Below are 16,746 nucleotides of genomic sequence, written 5' to 3' on the forward strand. Positions count from 1 at the left end.
CTCTCTCTCTCTCTCTCTCTCTCTCTCTCTCTCTCTCTCTCTCTCTGGCCTTCCTCCTGGGCTTGTGATGAGCTTTCAAAGAAGGAGCATCATCTCTCACAGCTGTTTTCTTCTCCAGTCATAACAAGCAGGTCCCCTTTTAGTTCATAGACTCAGCCAAAGATTACCTAATTCTGAGTCACTTTGCAAGACACACTCTGGCCCTTCCCTGTGGGCTGACCTCTTGAATTCTGGGTTTCTTGTCAGCACACTATACAGTGTGTATTTCATGGCTGATCATAATATCTAAGCTCTGTCTCCATAAGAACGTAAATGAATGTCCCTCCATGTTTAGAAGCATAATGCAACCTTTAAGCCAGCTAGCCACACAATCACATCTTTAAATTCTACTGATCTCATCTTCTGCTACTGTCTCCAAAGGTTTGCCTTTTTTAAAAAAATACAAGTTATTTTATATATTCAGCAATTTCTTCTGTGTTCTGGGTTTTAAGTCTATCCTTTAAGTTTCACATAGTACTTCTACTTTTAACTATTTGCTGTTTTCTCCACAATTGGATTCAGCTCAATGCTTTTCCAGGCTACGACTTGCATCTCAATGTGTCTGAAGTTATTCCAAGGTCCTTATCAATTTTAAATTTCTTGGACAATACCACTCTTGTCTTCAAAACACCAATTCCGTGGCCGAACTTATTAGGTCCTGGTCCTTGGTTCCTGGTGCTATCTACCCTTACTTAGACTTTGCTCATAATAGTTCATTGATTCTATTTTTCAACATCATATTATTTTGCAAATCAAATTCCTCATATATTTATAATTCAACTATGAGAAATCATATGAAATGGGATTGTATATTTACCCCTAAAGGAAAATGCTTGAATAATTCAAGGCAAGCTTTGCAACTTTTCCTTATTACTGGGTAGATATGTAGTGTTTACCTTAAATCTAAAGGTAAAATTTATTTTGCATAAATTGTTTAGATTCCATTTACCTGTTTTGTATCCAATGAATTTTCATAATTAGAAGGGGAATTGTAAAAAGATCTTCTTTTTGGAAAAAGAATTAAAGGTACAAATTGTTCAATGATTGGGTGCTAAGGACGAGAAACCTTGAAGAGCAGCATGTCAGTTACACTAGTGTCTTTAATTCAGCCACCAGGAAAAACCCTGTCCCAACAGCTCTGTTGGAAAATGTTAACAAATAATACAATGAATAGATCATTAGAATCTTATCTTAATTTTCCAGATAATTGAAAAAGAAGTGTATGTTCTAACTAATTCTGCAAGTCTGGTATATCCATAAACCAACACCAGACAAAGGTCATTATCAGAAAGGAAAATACACATTCGTCTGAGTCATGAACATAGATGTTCACAGCAGGAATAAACACATTAGGAAGCGATGCAAAGCTTGGAGGAAACTATGTAACATTCACTGAGTGCAGACTAGAGCTGACCTATCGACTCATCTTGTTCCTCCATGCATCCTGTGACTGAGGAGCTGTTGCTAACCCATTTTATAAAGTGCATAATAACCCAGTTGGACTTGTCCCAGGAATACAAAATAGTTTTCTCTTTGAATTACCAAATAGTTAGAAACTGAACAGGGAGAGGATTGTGTTATCAGTAAACATGTCTTATAAGATTATAACAAATAAAACTAGAAAATTTTGAGAACTTCCTTACCTTGATTAAAAGAATATCTGTCTATTTGATAGTGAATGAATAGAAGCATGTCTTTAATTCCAGGAAAGAAATGAAGATGCTACTGTATCATTTCTATTTATTATGGCACTGGAGAGCATAGCCTAGACCCCAAAATAAATTATAATATTCATTATACAATCATACATGGATGAAAAATATTATATATAATGATTTATGTACAACACCTAGAAAATTATATAAATAACTTAATAATAAAATTGCAAATCATTTTGAAAGAGGTCAAATAAAGAACAAAGATGTGGGGTGCTATATCATCTTCCTGGATGGGAAACTGGTGTAGCAAAGATAAATTTTCAATGAATTCAGTGAAATGTTAATAAAATACCGATAGAACGTTCCATGAAATGTGACAAATTGATTTTAAAATTTATGAGTCAGATAAAGTGAGTTAGATGGCTCAAGGAACTCTAAAGAAGGGGAGCTTGACTGTGACGTCATAGCAATGACTGCAGCATTGTGTGCTGGGAAAATAGAAAAACCATGCTGTAATAGAGAGGGCAAAGACAAACCCAGACAATGTGGAGATCAAGTGCGTAGTGGGAAATCTTTGCCATAGAGGAGAGTACACTAGTCAATAAATGGTGCTGAAATAATTGTCCATATCAAAACAACACACAGAAATTAACTTCAGACAAAATAAAGACCTAAATTCAAAATGTGAAACTCAAGGAACTGGAGAAATGGCTCAGTGGTTAAGATCATTGACTACTCTTCCAGAGATCCTGAGTTCAATTCCCAGCAACCACATGATGGCTCACAACCATCAGTAATGGGATCCGATGTCCTCTTCTGTTGTGTCTGAGGACAGTGACAGTGTATTTATATACATGAAATAAATAAATAAATAAATAAATAAATAAATAAGTAAAACTCTAGCCTTTTCCAGTGTCTAATTAGCATTTAGTGACACCCTTATTCTAACAAAGGATAGCTATAAAAATAAACCTAGATTAAAATTAAAATAATGAAAGAAAAACACTTAATACAAGCCCCTTGGATTAAAATCTAAACCAAGGAAGTCACTGATGGTGGATCTATTTTCTGCCCGTTACACCACCTGTAATTTTATATCATGTAATTTCAGACAGGTTGCCTATGTTCCTGAATAATTCTTCAGGCTTATTCTTGGCCGTGTGGCGATGGACCATGCTGTTTGTATCAGAAACCAAAAATGTACCCTGGGCTCAGTGTAGTGTGAGTTGCCATATCTTTCACCCATGAAACTGACAATATTATAAAAGGCCCATAAAATGAGAGTGTCTTCAACCTCACCTGATTATTTGTGGGTCCATGGGGAAGCTCCTTGGAAATAATTGACCTGTAACTGTGACACTGTGCCTGTCCCTACTATTAAATCTGCATGCAACGCTATCCTTTCCTTTGCCTCTCTGAATCAGAGGTTAGGCCGGAAATGCACTTTTCCATCCACAGAATTTTTAAGCAGTCCTCTTGCACAAGCCACAAGATGGCCTTAAATGATTTGAAATTTAAGTAGAAAATACTTGAGGAAACACAATGTTGTCCCAGCAAGAGTACAAATTCTTTTCTGACTTGCTGGCAACGATCTGGAAAAGACTGTCGAGTTAATTATGATAAATTTACTTCATTTCTTTCTCTATGTGAGACAAAATTCAAACTATTAAATTGTGAGCTGTCTCAAAAAAAATGGAGAAAGCTGACTCCTCACATGTTATGGCAGTAATTTTACTTACCACACATGGCCAATGACGCTTAACTAGATAAAATACCTACTACATTCCATACAATATTCAGTCTGCTGATAATTATAGTCCTTCTTCCTGTCACCGCTACCGTCATTCCCACTTCTAATTGAGTATCTGCAATATACTAAGTTCATATTAAAATACTGTAGAACCATATCCATTCACTGAATTTCATAATCCCTAGAGAGATGCTCAGCCATTAAACATTCATGACAGGCGCTGGAGAGATGGATGGCTCAGTGGTTAGGAGTGCTTGTTGTGTAAGCTGTATAACCACAGGACCTGATTTTGCATCCCAGAACCCAAATAACAAGCCAAACATGGTCTTTCACACACCTGGAGCCTCTGGAGTGTGCGAAGCAGAGACAGAAGAGAGAATCTCTGAGGCTTGGTGGATGCAGGCCTAGCAGGATAAATTAATAAATGTAAGCCTCAGAGTTGCACAGAGATGACGCCTCACCAAAGGGAAAAGGCAGAGAGTGGTCGAAGAAAACGCCTGATGCTCTTCTCTAGCCTCTCGACATGCACATAGATGTGTGCACCTGCACACAAACCATGCATACACATATGCACATGTAAAATCTTTGACATGATTATTGCTTTTAAAAAGTTCCAAGTTTACTACTTTACACACAGTTAGGGGAGCATTACTGGCCCTTCTACACAGGTAGTAACACGAACCATAGAGATATTATTACATGTCGCACATATATTTTCATCCTAGTGACCCAAGTTATCGTGCACAACTATTCTTGTCTTAGTTTAATATAAGGGAAGGTACTCAGTGTTTCTTTATTATTAATATTGTTTGTAGATTTCTTTTGACAAAATAGGGAATTACTAATTTTATATTACCACAGATTGATTTTCACTATGGAAAGAGTAAGGTTTCATTCTTTAACTTGAAATTCTATTACAAATATCCCACTTGAATACTAACATGAGGAGAAAAAGATTTAACATAAAATGGTAAGACATCTTTCCAATCATGCTTCCAGAATTGGTGAGAAAAGAACTTCCGAGTGGCCAAGTGGCCAGCTCGGAGCTGGTGCCCGTCACTCTGCACCTTCAGAATTTCACCAGCAGATGTTGCTGTGAGGTAAAGAAAACCTGGCCAGCCTGGATTGTCTGCGTGCCAATCTTAAAACACAATAATCCCAAGGCTCATCCCTTTGTGACCATTTTGTTCCATAGTTTAGCTTTTTGCGAGCACATGAGAAAGACGTGATAAAATATTCTAAGAAATATCTTATTTCAAAAGTGATTGGATGAGCCAGAAAATACTTTTATGTACAATATCTACTTAAAAATTCTGTGCTTGAGGAGGGATTTTGTTTTGTCAGATAATTTAAAAAGTGTGGGGATTACTTGAGATTAGTTAAGCGTATCTAGTCATTGGTAATCCATTATTTGGTGGTGCCAGGATTTAAACACTGGATTTCTAACCTGAGGGCCTGCAGTATTCTTCTGCTCTTCAGATTGATGGAGCCACAATGATCAGTAACCTGATACCTTCATAGTCATAGAACCCAAGAGTCATAAAATTTAATATATGCTATTGCTTTAGTTAAAGCTTTGACACTTTGTCATGCTGGTTCTTAACTTGCTAAAAGACAGTTTCAGAAATATATTATGTCCTGGTATATTTATCCAAAAAAAGAGCTTCCTAATAAATGATTAGAGAATAAATTAAATAGAAATCAATCATAAGATCTTATTATTTGTCAATCTAATTGCCGCTACTGTGACGTCAATTAAGCATCAAACTATAAAACAATAGAGCTCTGACATCCCATGGTAGATACTTAATAATTAAGTGTTCTAAATATAAAGTAACTAATTCTTAAAGGCCAATTGCTACTGTAATAGGCAAGGAAAATATCAACTGTGCTGTTTATGTACACAATGTCGCCCTACTAATCATACATAAATACACACTAGAGCGACCAGCTGTCCCAGTTTGCCCAGGGACATGGTAACTTTAATAAAGCCAGAACAGGACCAGAAAAATCAGTAAACTTAGTCACCCTACATTATATCAGTAATAATATTAACTATGTAAACAGTATTATATATTAGCAATATATACATTTTCATCCTAATGACTGGACTCGTCTTGTACAATTATTCTACTATGACATCACGTGATAATGCTCTCAATAGCATCATGGAGAATAAAACTATGTGCCATGGTGCTAAACCAAGGGGCTATTTTGTCTCGGCTCCACGCATTGCTTATGTCTTCTTGCTGATACCCTTACATTCTAAAACTCCTTAAGTACTGTTAGGTTTTCAGTTAGCTTCCTGAGAATTTGTAAAATATATTTTTTCATATGCACACTGGGTGTTTTGAAAAAAAATGCTTTGTCTTTTTAAGGTTTTTTTTTTCTTCTTCTAATGACTGGATCTGGATGAGAATGCAACAACCAACAATGGATTTAAAAATTTAGAGTTGTAGTTTTGTTTCATGTCAAAGAAGCCAGGAGAAAACAAGCCAGCATTAGCTTCAAGGTCACCAGACACCTAGGCTGCTACTATGTGATTGCTCTAAATTGCATGCCAGAGTGTGACAGCTGAAATTCTAACCACCGTTAACACACTCAAGACAGACATAGAATAGAAAGGCAGAGAAATCACATAGAGCACATACAATAGTTCATCAGTGAGCAGAGCTTGGCCAAGTAACACTGAGACACATTGGTGTCTTCCTAATGACTGTGTGTACCACTAACACTAGAATTCTCTCACTTCAGAAAAGAGGTACAATTGAGATAAAGGAAGAACCACAAGACCTTGAAGGATATCTATCCAGACTTACTGTGGCAGAACATGAAATGTCTACATTTATAACCCAATGATGTTGCTATTTTCTTCTGTTTCTTCATTGCCCTCAATTTACCCATCGCCAACCCATGATAGATACTTACTAGTCAAATGTTCTAACTATAAGATAATTAATACTTAAAGGCCAAATTTACTATAATAAGCCAGGAAAACATCAGCTGTGCTTTGCTTGTGTACACAAAATATCACTGTACTAATCATACATAAATACATACCAGAGTGACCAATACAATGTACAGTTAATATTGTCAGCATATGCATTTGTACTAATCTTGGCTCATGTCTTCTGAGGCGTCCAAACAGATCTAATTGGTGCAGGCACATGTAAACAGAGGAAAAGCATGCCTAACTCTCTAGGGTTGGGTCTAGTATTTCTTCCAGATGAGAATTCAAACAATATGTAGAGAATAACTACATAAGACCTTAGCATGGGGCCAATGTATCTGAAATGTTGTGTAGTATAATTCCTAAGAGTGGAAGACTGGCTTATGTATCAGCTCATAACTGTGAGTAATTTTGTTACAGACTCATAGGCCTGACTTTATAGATTTCAACAGTGGGATGAAGCTGAACAAATTCTGTGAACATCCTCCAAACTTATTATACCCATGGTGCTTTATTTCTGAAAGACACTAGACCTATGTTCCTTTCTTTTACCGAGATCAAGGCAAGTGTTTAAGGAAGCTCAGCCAGATAGATTTGCCCATGGTCCTACCGTGTGAACAAGAAGATCCCATGGTTCTTCAACTTTCTACTTAGGAAGAAGCAAGCTCGCTGTGATTCTATGCTGTTTCTATAGCAGCTGTATAAGGTTCTAGGATTCTTTTCATAGAGTCCTCAAGAGAAGATTGTGGGAGTCTTACCCAAACTCTTGAATATGCAGGGTTCTCTGGCCTCTCCATTACCAGGAAGAAAATGGATAGGCCTTGCTTCTTGTCCAGATTCTTGGTTCTCTCCTCTGGTAGTCCTACCACGTGTGTCCAATAGGTCACACATACTCTGAAGGATCTACAAATGCACAAAATCCTAACTTACATAAAAGATTATGAACTCTTTCATTTTTGCATGTTTTTTGATAACTTGATTGTGAAATTCTTAAATATGAATTTTACAGATGAAAGCTTCATGTAGCAACGTCAAGAGCTAAACATGCATCTGGCCATTGCTTACATGTGCCGTGTTGTCTTGGAGAATTTGGATAACACATGTTTGTTTGTGTTACAACAGCTCAGAAAATTGTACAAGCTCATAGACTCATCATATCATTTCTTCCTCTGTTCCTTAGTGGAAACCACTAAAGCCCAGAGAGATGAATGCATTTAGCCAAGACCCTATTTCTTACAACCTGTAGGACACTAAAGCTTACAGCAGCAGTAGAGTTTGCTTCTACAATATAAACTATTGTTGTTTTCAAAGCAGTCTCTGAAAACAACTTGTCTACTCTAAATGGAAAAAAAAAAAAGAAAAGTGTGGATTTACTTCAGAACAGCTCCTAAACTTAAGTTTTGAGGACACAGGCTAGCTTTATAAAACATTTTATTTACAGTAGACTTTTACAAAAATAAAATTAATACAAATCCATTTCACAATATAAATTACGCAACTACCTTCTCCCAAATGGAACACTGGATTATAACACGTAAGCTACATTTATGTTTGTTAATAAGTCACATTGTGGTATAAATATGGTTTTCTCATCATCTCTTTGTCACAAAATACACACCAGGAAAAATGAACAATGGGCAACAGAGCTTGTTTTGTTATTCTTCCAATATAAAAATGTCTCTAGCCAAAATAAAATTAATCAAAAAAAAGTAATACAATCGTTCCTCTGTTCAAAGTCCAGTCCTGTTTAGTTATCTGAGGGTTTATCTGACAGAGGCAGACATTAATCTGAAAGCACCACAGTATAAGGCTTAGTAACAACATCCCCGAGCCTTCTCTGAAGCCTTCCCTTCAACTGTTTATTCAGTATTTTGCCAAGATAAATAAAGACGATCTCAAGTCTCTCCTTCATTCGTCTCAAGTGTTCTTATTATGCACCGAAGTTTTCAGACTTTTCCAACTGGCATATATTTAAAGTGTGAGTCTGCTTTGGCTTCGAGTAGAGTTTCACAACGCTTAAGAAACATACTGAGCTCCTCCATGCGCCTGAATTTCTGTGACTCCCCAGCCGACAATGTTCCCCCGGATGTGGCACGATTCGGCTCCTCCACTCGCCCTTATCTCCTCTTCGCTGAGAACCCGATCCCAGATATTGAAGCCTGTGATTCTTCCAGAAAATGCTAATGTTTCGTCAAAGCCCCCACCTACACAGCAACCATTCTTTTCTTGGCCAATCTGTAGGAGTCCACCATCAGGAACAGAGTGACTTTTGGCCATCTCTACAGTGGTAGCCACCAGCTTCCCATTTGCCCACAAGGACATGCTCCCCTGCTCTGAACTCCAGGTGCCACACAGGTGGGACCACCTCCCCAGGGAAACCACAGTGTCTGCAGTCAGCTTGTTCTCCTTCCCACCCACCACAAGCACTAGGGACTGGGAACTGAGGTACAGCTGGATCTCATAGGGGTTCCACTTTGTGCCATAAGAAAACAGGATGGTTTTGTTTAATACGTCTGTGGCTTTGACCCAAATACAAGTACTAAAAGATTCAAGCTTCATTGGTCTCACAGGATGCACGCTTCCAAAAATCTTCTTAGAACGCATTGGGAAGAAAATCGCTGTTTCACAACCTGGAGTAGCAAAAGAGAATACAAGGAGAAAAAAAATTTTAGTCCCAGAGTTATTTTGATATTCAGTTATATTAGCTATAATTGATAACTATATACAGTGCTGTGTTATGATTTATGGGGCCTCCAGTCTGATCTCTATAGAGCAAAGAAAGTAAAAATAAGGAAGAAGTTCTTGGCTTATTCAGTGAAGCAACTGAATAAAGACATCTGCAAAGAGAAGGAAAGTGCCAATTCAACCCACAAATAACAAAAACCATGTTGAATAACCATCTCTCTTTCAATCTGCTTTTATTTCTATGTGTTTTATTGAACTGTTGAATCACAACTTCACAAGATTCTATTGTTTCTAAGTTTTTTTAATAAAAAAATAACTATCCTATTTCCTTCTTTCCTTTGCCATGATCTTAAAACAATAAATCTATAAAAATCAATGGATCTAACTCATTCTAGGAAGCCATTATCAGCACGTCTTTTAAAACAATGTTTTAAAATAGCCATGTCACTAGGGAATATGGTTTCATATACCACATGATCGTGGACATTGGTAACTTTGCAGAGTTTATAGGATACTACTGTGTCTTATCTTACTATTATCATTGGCTCATGTAGCCTGGGCTAACCTCATATTGGACATATAGCTAAGGATAACTTCTACCCTCTGATTCTCATGTCTCCACCTTCAAGGGACTGAAATTACTGGGGTGCACCATTGGGGCCAGCTTGCAAACTAAGCTTTGACAGGAAGCAAAGTGTAGTAATGATGACTAATGTTTATTAGGTACTTACCAATTCCCAAATAATGTTCTAACCAAATTGTTCATCACCTCAATACATCCTCATATCTTCTTTTAAAGTCTTTAGTTCCACTTTATAGGTGGGAAAACTGAGACAAAATAACCTATGCTTCTATAGTAGCTAAATTTTAAAGCTCAGGTTTTAGTTTGGTTGGTCTGTTCACAGAGGCCAACACATTATATCACCTCTTAATAGAAGACTTGAATTCTGAATTATTTATTGCTAATGAATATTATACAGCTTTTGATGAAGTTTATAATCTCACCAGCCTTTAGTATGGTCTATATTTAAGGGGTGTGGCTATCTCCTGCAAGTCTGTACGTTACAAATATACTGCACTCAAATCCAAGGATATACTTTAAAGCTTATAAATTTTATAGTCACCCCACTATAGAAAATTCTTTAAAAGGAGGGAATTCTTCAGAAGGATTTTGTTGGAGATTGTGTTTCTGCTGAGAACATTCAGAAGACGCAGGCTTTGAACGTGGACATGAGGCCCATTTACTCCACCTCTGCTGATCTCGAGGCTGCATCTGCAGCTAAGATGCTAAGGTGAAGACTTGGGAAGTGCTAAGGCCTTGAACAAATGGTGTATCTAAAAAAAACTAAGGTGGGCTAGATGTTCTCCGTAATAACCCAAAGGAGATGCTATAAGGTGGCTTTGAAAAGTCACTCTCAGAGAATTTAAGCAGTAACTGGTGACTCAGTAGAACGTGTGGACATCAAATGTCCTATAAAGTGTAGTAAATTCTCACAAGTGGCTCTGAGCTATGCTCATTCTAAAAACAAAAGTCAAACAAACATAGACCATATCTTTTAGTAATAGTCAAAGAAATATTGAAATATAGGAAAACTGTATAAGAGCAACCATGATAGCAATACCACCAAATAATAACAGAATTCTTAAAAAAAAATTCTAATCATTCATGAAGAAAATTAAAATGAGGCATTTTCAAGGTAGGATTCTTTCTCCAGCCACAACAATTAAATCAAATAATGACCATGGAAACAAAAGACTATCATTTATGTGCATTTGGCATCTCCTGGCCTCTGTAAGTTTAAAGTACTGTCCAAGGGGCGTCCACTACAACCTAATTAACTGCCTTCCTGTTTAAATAAGGCCAGGCAGTGCAGATTGCATTCCAGGGCTGCCCATGACTAAGTCTTGGAGACCCAGAATCCCTGCAGGCTATGGCAGCTACATGCTTCCATAAAGTGATATGTTAGCAGATTTTGTGGGATCCTTTTGCAGAAGAGTGATTGAGGCCCTTGAGACCTCCTTGAAATGTCAGAAACTCTCCCATGAGATGGTTTTTAACTAATAAGTCTTTGTAATTATATTATCAAAGACCAAGCAAAATGAAAACCAGGTTCTTAAGAGGCAGACCACAGCATGATTAGGAATCCTCTGGGGGCCAAGTTGGCAGGAGAGCAAGAGAGGCCCAATCAAAGCCTGTAGGTGAAAGTATTATTGGGTAATAAGCACCAGCCATTTAGAATTCGGAAATGTATACATTTTCTAACAAACAGATGAGGATACAAAGTAATTCCTCCTCTGAGGGCGCATTATATGTACATGACTAGACCAAAAGTTTGCAAAACCAAAAATCCATGCTTTTAAAGTTGTAACAAAATTATCACATTGAAGGTTTGTTTTAGATTTGACTTTATGCTTTTTCTCTGAAGATCTACTTAGGATTTAAGGGCATGGCCTTCGTACTTCAAATAGTTAGGAAGGACTGATTGTAGCATAGTTTCTGGAAAGGAGTGGACCATGTTCTGGAGTGTCCTTCCTCCTACCCCATCCAATAAGCTCCATTTCATTGGAAATACAGGATAAGGTGGCATTGTCTGTCATTGTTTCTGAGATTCATGAGGAGTACCAGAGATATTTGTCTACGTAAGACACTAATTTTCTAGAATAATCTACAACAAAACATCACTGCTCCCTTCAGAAATTTGACTTAAGGACCATATTACTAGGCTCCAATGTTCTACCTGTTACATTAACTTTAAAGAGTGTACCAAAAGGGCCCTCATCAGTTGGAAGTTTAATGGAGTTTATGTGGGCTTTGACAAGTTAGTTGCATAGTCTGAATAGTCCCTTTCTTGTGTGGCCCTGTGGGGGTAGGGGGTGGGGGCTAGATGAAGCAGATATTTACACCCTTTGGCTCCTGCACCTGGCTTTATAGGACTTGCCCCAGACCCAGCACCCCTTGACCTTTGCTATGGCACTAAACTGGGATGAGGGAACCCTGGTGGAATTCTGCTGAGTCTGCAGGAGATCCAATTAGGCTCCAGTCGGCTCAGAAGCAGCAGAGGGGGAGGAGTCGGCTGGGAAAGTCACTGGAGTTAGCCGGGGGCCCTGAAATAGTGCAGGGGAAAGGAGAGCTGGCCTAAAGAGAGTGACGGGACAAAATTAGAAGACGTGGAAATCCCTAACGGAGGGACTCGGGGCAGCGAGGAGGGCCATGGTCAAACACCTGCCAATGGACTCCTGTAATATCTGGTCGAATCCGGTGTCAGAGACCTCAACTTCCAGACTGATGGTTAAATCCCCGTTTTCTTTTGGGTTCCTTGGGCTTGGAAATACTTTTAAAAGGCGTGGCGTGGTGTGTCTGAGTTCTGTGAGTGTGCCTATAAGAAGTACCGGGGCTCTGAGTATGGTAGTCCCCACTAAAGCTTGCCTCTAGAAAAGGAGCCGAAAGTGGGCTCTACGCAGGCTGCTTACCTGCGGGCAGCCAGTGCCGAGCCATCCAGCTTTGCACTGCGCTCAGGTCGGCGCGCGTCCGCCGCAGTTCCTCCAGCAGGGCTCCCAGGCCAGGCACTGTTGCCTCGGATCGCCGCGCCTCCGCGTCCTCCAGGCGCGCCAGCCTGCGGCTTGCATCGCGACTCTGCTGCAGCAGAGGCTCCAGCGTCCTCGCCAGCCTGGCATCTGCGGGGCCACCGGCTGCGCACGGCCTCGCCACGTTGCCCGCCAGCCGCCCCAGCTCGGCCCTCAGCCGCTGCAGCTCGCCGCGGAGGACGTCGTCCGTGGCCTGCAACAGCATGCCCTCCCGCATCTGAGAGTTCTCCAGCATGATGAACAGCTTGTCCCACTCCGAGTGTTCCCGGCTGCAGTCGCATGGCGTGGCTAGAGCGCAGAATATACACATGTTGTTACCAACTTGTCCTGGCTGGCCTGGCCGTGGGTTGCACTTTTGGTGACCCCAAGTTTCAGCCTGTCTCCAGCAACCCCTCTCCTTCTAAAGATAGCTCTGAAAAAAACGTGCGTGTAAACTTCTCAAAGATGACTCAGGACCATTCATTCTTTCTAGGACATGTTAAGCTAACTGGGGAAATGCCATTTATATAGCTAAAAACAGTTAAAGAGCCGTCATGTCGTATGGCTTAACTCATTATAAATGTTACAAAAATAATTTTAAACCTCTGGCTTTTCTCAGGCAGTCCTTGCTTTTACAAATAAAGTATGATTTTAGCTTGCTTCATTGGCTACTTATGTTAATTATGTTAATTGCGCCTCCAAAAAAAAAAGTGAGTTGTGTAGTTTTGGTGAGCTGAGAAAGTTAAAATGAACTTACGGTCCTCGGTGGGATGAAGTCCATTGTCTATTTCGTTGTCCAAATTCACATACATGAGTTCGTAGTCATCCGAGTTCTCAGCCATCACTGCAGACCAGAGAGCACAAAGCAGAATCCCAGGAAGATGCATTGCTGGAGAGGCGAAATTTGCTCCGCAGCCGCCGCAGGGGAAGACGCGAGGCTCTCCAGTGATCCGAGTTTGAGCCCGGGAGAGATAGAGTGAGGCAGGAGGGACGCCCTTAATAAATGCTCCAAAGCCTGAACGGGATGAATGAGTAATGTCGGTGGCACAGCGCGAGGGAGTTCCCCTGGATTTGGGGGAGGGGGTTGGGTGGGAGGGCAAGGGAGCTGAAGAGGTTGCACAATGTTAAACCTCCAAGGTCCACACCGCAGGCAGATTAATTAGAGGCGGGTCAGGGGGAGAATGGGAGGGAAGCTGGACTTTTTCTGGTGCCCCTGAGGATTAGCTGCTGTAACCTGAAGTGCTAGCGCTTTTGGGGGTGGGGAACACAGAGGTGCGGTGCAAATTATCATTTTGGCACTTGATGTGAGCTTTCATTATTCCACAACCCTTTAAGTTATGGAAAACTTTTTTTTGCACTTTTCTTTTGGATGCTTTCTCAAGTCCAAGCTATAGGAAAATGATTCCGTGACTCCAAAATAAGCCACCCCATTAAGAACTATGACGCTAGAAGTCAAATCCATCCTGACTAACTTGTCTTTACTCTTCTGGAGTAGCAAACTAAAAAACACAGTACAACTGGGTAAAAATCCAGTAAAACAGGAAAGTGGGGACGGGAATATATTGTTCTTAGGTGCTTGAATATTCTCAACAAAGCCTATCAAGTTCCTGTTTTAAATTTAAATTAGTGACTCCTGGTGTGTGTGTGTGTGTGTGTGTGTGTGAAAATTCGCCCTTCTCCATGCTAAGTACCTAGATAGGTGTTGATAGGTCATAATAATAGTGATAAAAATAAAACATTCAAATGAACTCCAAATAAAGCAAGAAAACTACACAGTGCCAAAGATCTTGAGGGAACCACTCCCAGAGGGTCACAAAGGAGATGGAGGGAAAGGGTTATTGTGAGGGTGAGACTACCTCATGTCAGGCCTCTCAGAAGGCTGCCTCTTGGATTCCCATAGGTAAACTCTTTCTGCCCCTGCACAGAGAATCACAAGTGACTTTCCTTGCCTAGTGCCCTAGCATCTGGAACACACGCACGTACCATCCACCACAGTGAAAATGAACCCACAGTTAAACATAGCTAGACATCAAGGGAACAGGGCATCATAAATAAGAATCAACAGAGAGTCGAGAAGCGTTAGCTCCCTGCTCAACAGCTTCACTTATTTGAAATAGCAGGTAAAAATGAGTATGTTTGAAACCATTAAGGCCATCAGAAAGGGATGGTAATATGAGACAATAAGATATTGTTTAAAGGGCAGTGTGGAGCCACAGCTTCTTAAAGTGCTTCTCTCTTAAGGCTGTGGGTTCAAGTTTGATTTCTAGAGTCCACACTAAAAAGCCCGGACATCTGGGTTGTTTCCAGTTTCTGGCTATTACAAATAAAGCTGCTGTGAACATAGTTGAGCAAGTGTCCTGTGGTATAGTGGGAATAGTTTTGGGGTATATGCCCAGGAGTGGTATAGCTGGGTCTTGTAGTAGAACTAGTCCCAATTTTCTGAGAAAACTGCCGAATCAATTTACAAACAGCTTGTTCCAGTTTGTACTTGCACCAACAATGGAGGAGTGTTCCTCATTCTCCACATCCTCACCAGCATCTGCTGTCATCTGAGTTTTTATTCTTAGCCATTCTGACAAGTATAAGATGGAATCTCAGGGTCATTTTTGATTTGCATTTCCCTGATGACTAAGGACATTGAACATTTCTTTAAGTGATTTTCAGCCTTTAGCGATTCCTTTGTTGAGAATTCTCTGTTTACCTCTGAATTCCATTTTTTAATTGGATTATTTGGGTTGTTGGTGTCTAATTCCTTGAGTTCTTTGAATATTTTTGTTATTAGTCCTCAGTCAGATGTAAGGTTGGTGAAGATCTTTTCCTGTTCTGTAGGCTGCCATTTTGTCCTACTGATGGTGTCCTTAGGCTTGGAAAAGCTTTTCAGTTTCATGGGCCTCATTTATTAATTATTGATCTTAGTGCCTGAGCTGTTGATGTTTGGTTCAGGAATTTGTCTCCTGTGTCAATATGTTCAAGGCAGATGCTCAGGGAGTCTTATGGAAGAGTGAGGGAAAGAATTGAGCAAGCTGGAGGGGTCGAGGACACCACAAGAAGACCTTCAGAGTCAACTAACCTGGACCCATGGGTACTCACTGAAACTGAACCAACCAAAGACCATATAGAGACTGGACCCAAGTCCCCTACACATTTACAGCAGGTGTACAGCCTGGTCTTCTTGTGGGTCTCCTAACAATTGGAGCAAAGGCTGTCTCTGACACTGCTGCCTGCCATTGGACCCCGTTCCCTTAACTGGACTGCCTGGTTGGGCTTCAGTGCGGGAGTGTGCACTCACCTACTTTGTTGGAATATCCCAGGGTGGGATGATACTGAAGTCGAGCTTCCCCTTCTCTGAGAAAGAGGGGCAGCAAAGTGAGGTGGTACTTGTAAAGGCGGGGCTGAAAGGAGGGAGTCAGAGATTGGGATGTAAAATGAATAAATTTTTAAAATATCTAAGAAAAATTTTAAAAAATGCTTACTGCTCCTTCAAAGGACCAGAATTCAGTTCCCAGGACCCACATCAGTCAGCTCACAACCATGTACTCCAGTTCCAGGGGATCCTATGCACTTTGACCTTCTCAGGTATATATGATACATATAAGCTTATGCTGTCACACACAGAGACATAAAAATAGATAAATCTTAAAAAAAAAAAAACAAGGTTGAAGATGCCTGCAATCACACCAGAGGTTGACTTCCAAAGCCTCCACGCACACACATGTATCTCACACACACTTGTGTCTCACACACACATGTGTCTCACACACACGTGTCTCCATAAACATGCTTTTACAGTTACACGTACACACGCACACAGAAGATTGTTAAGAGAAAAGGTGAATATTTTAAGAAACTATAAGTGATCCCCATATTTTTTTAAAAAGTGAATTGAAATTATTTTTAAAAGATTAGGGATGTATCAAGTGGCCAATTTGGCAAAACCAAAGAGAAAGCTAATGAATTAAAGAGACAAGTAAGTGTCTCAATAGAAAATCTATAAAGACTATGAACGGCCACATCATGGGAGAGGAAATGAGCTGCTACAAAAGTCTGTCTGTCTGTTCTCTCTCTCTCTCTCTCTCTCTCTCTCTCTCTCTCTCTCTCTC

At 39.9% G+C, this 16,746-nt stretch overlaps 1 protein-coding gene across 1 annotated transcript; it reads right to left on the minus strand.

Annotated features, from left to right (window-relative positions):
• Positions 1–8,340: 8,340 nt before the first annotated feature.
• On the minus strand, positions 8,341–13,533 carry LOC114616027 (pentraxin-related protein PTX3). The gene is made up of 3 exons (XM_028761574.1): positions 13,404–13,533; positions 12,554–12,955; positions 8,341–9,027 (listed from the first exon to the last, which is right to left on the minus strand). The coding sequence occupies exons 1-3, from the start codon at positions 13,531–13,533 to the stop codon at positions 8,414–8,416; spliced, it is 1,146 nt and encodes a 381-aa protein (XP_028617407.1). The 3' UTR covers positions 8,341–8,413.
• Positions 13,534–16,746: the final 3,213 nt, after the last annotated feature.

This window comes from Grammomys surdaster, unplaced genomic scaffold (assembly GCF_004785775.1).
Source record: "Grammomys surdaster isolate TR1022 unplaced genomic scaffold, NIH_TR_1.0 229309, whole genome shotgun sequence".
Lineage (NCBI taxonomy): Eukaryota > Metazoa > Chordata > Mammalia > Rodentia > Muridae > Grammomys > Grammomys surdaster.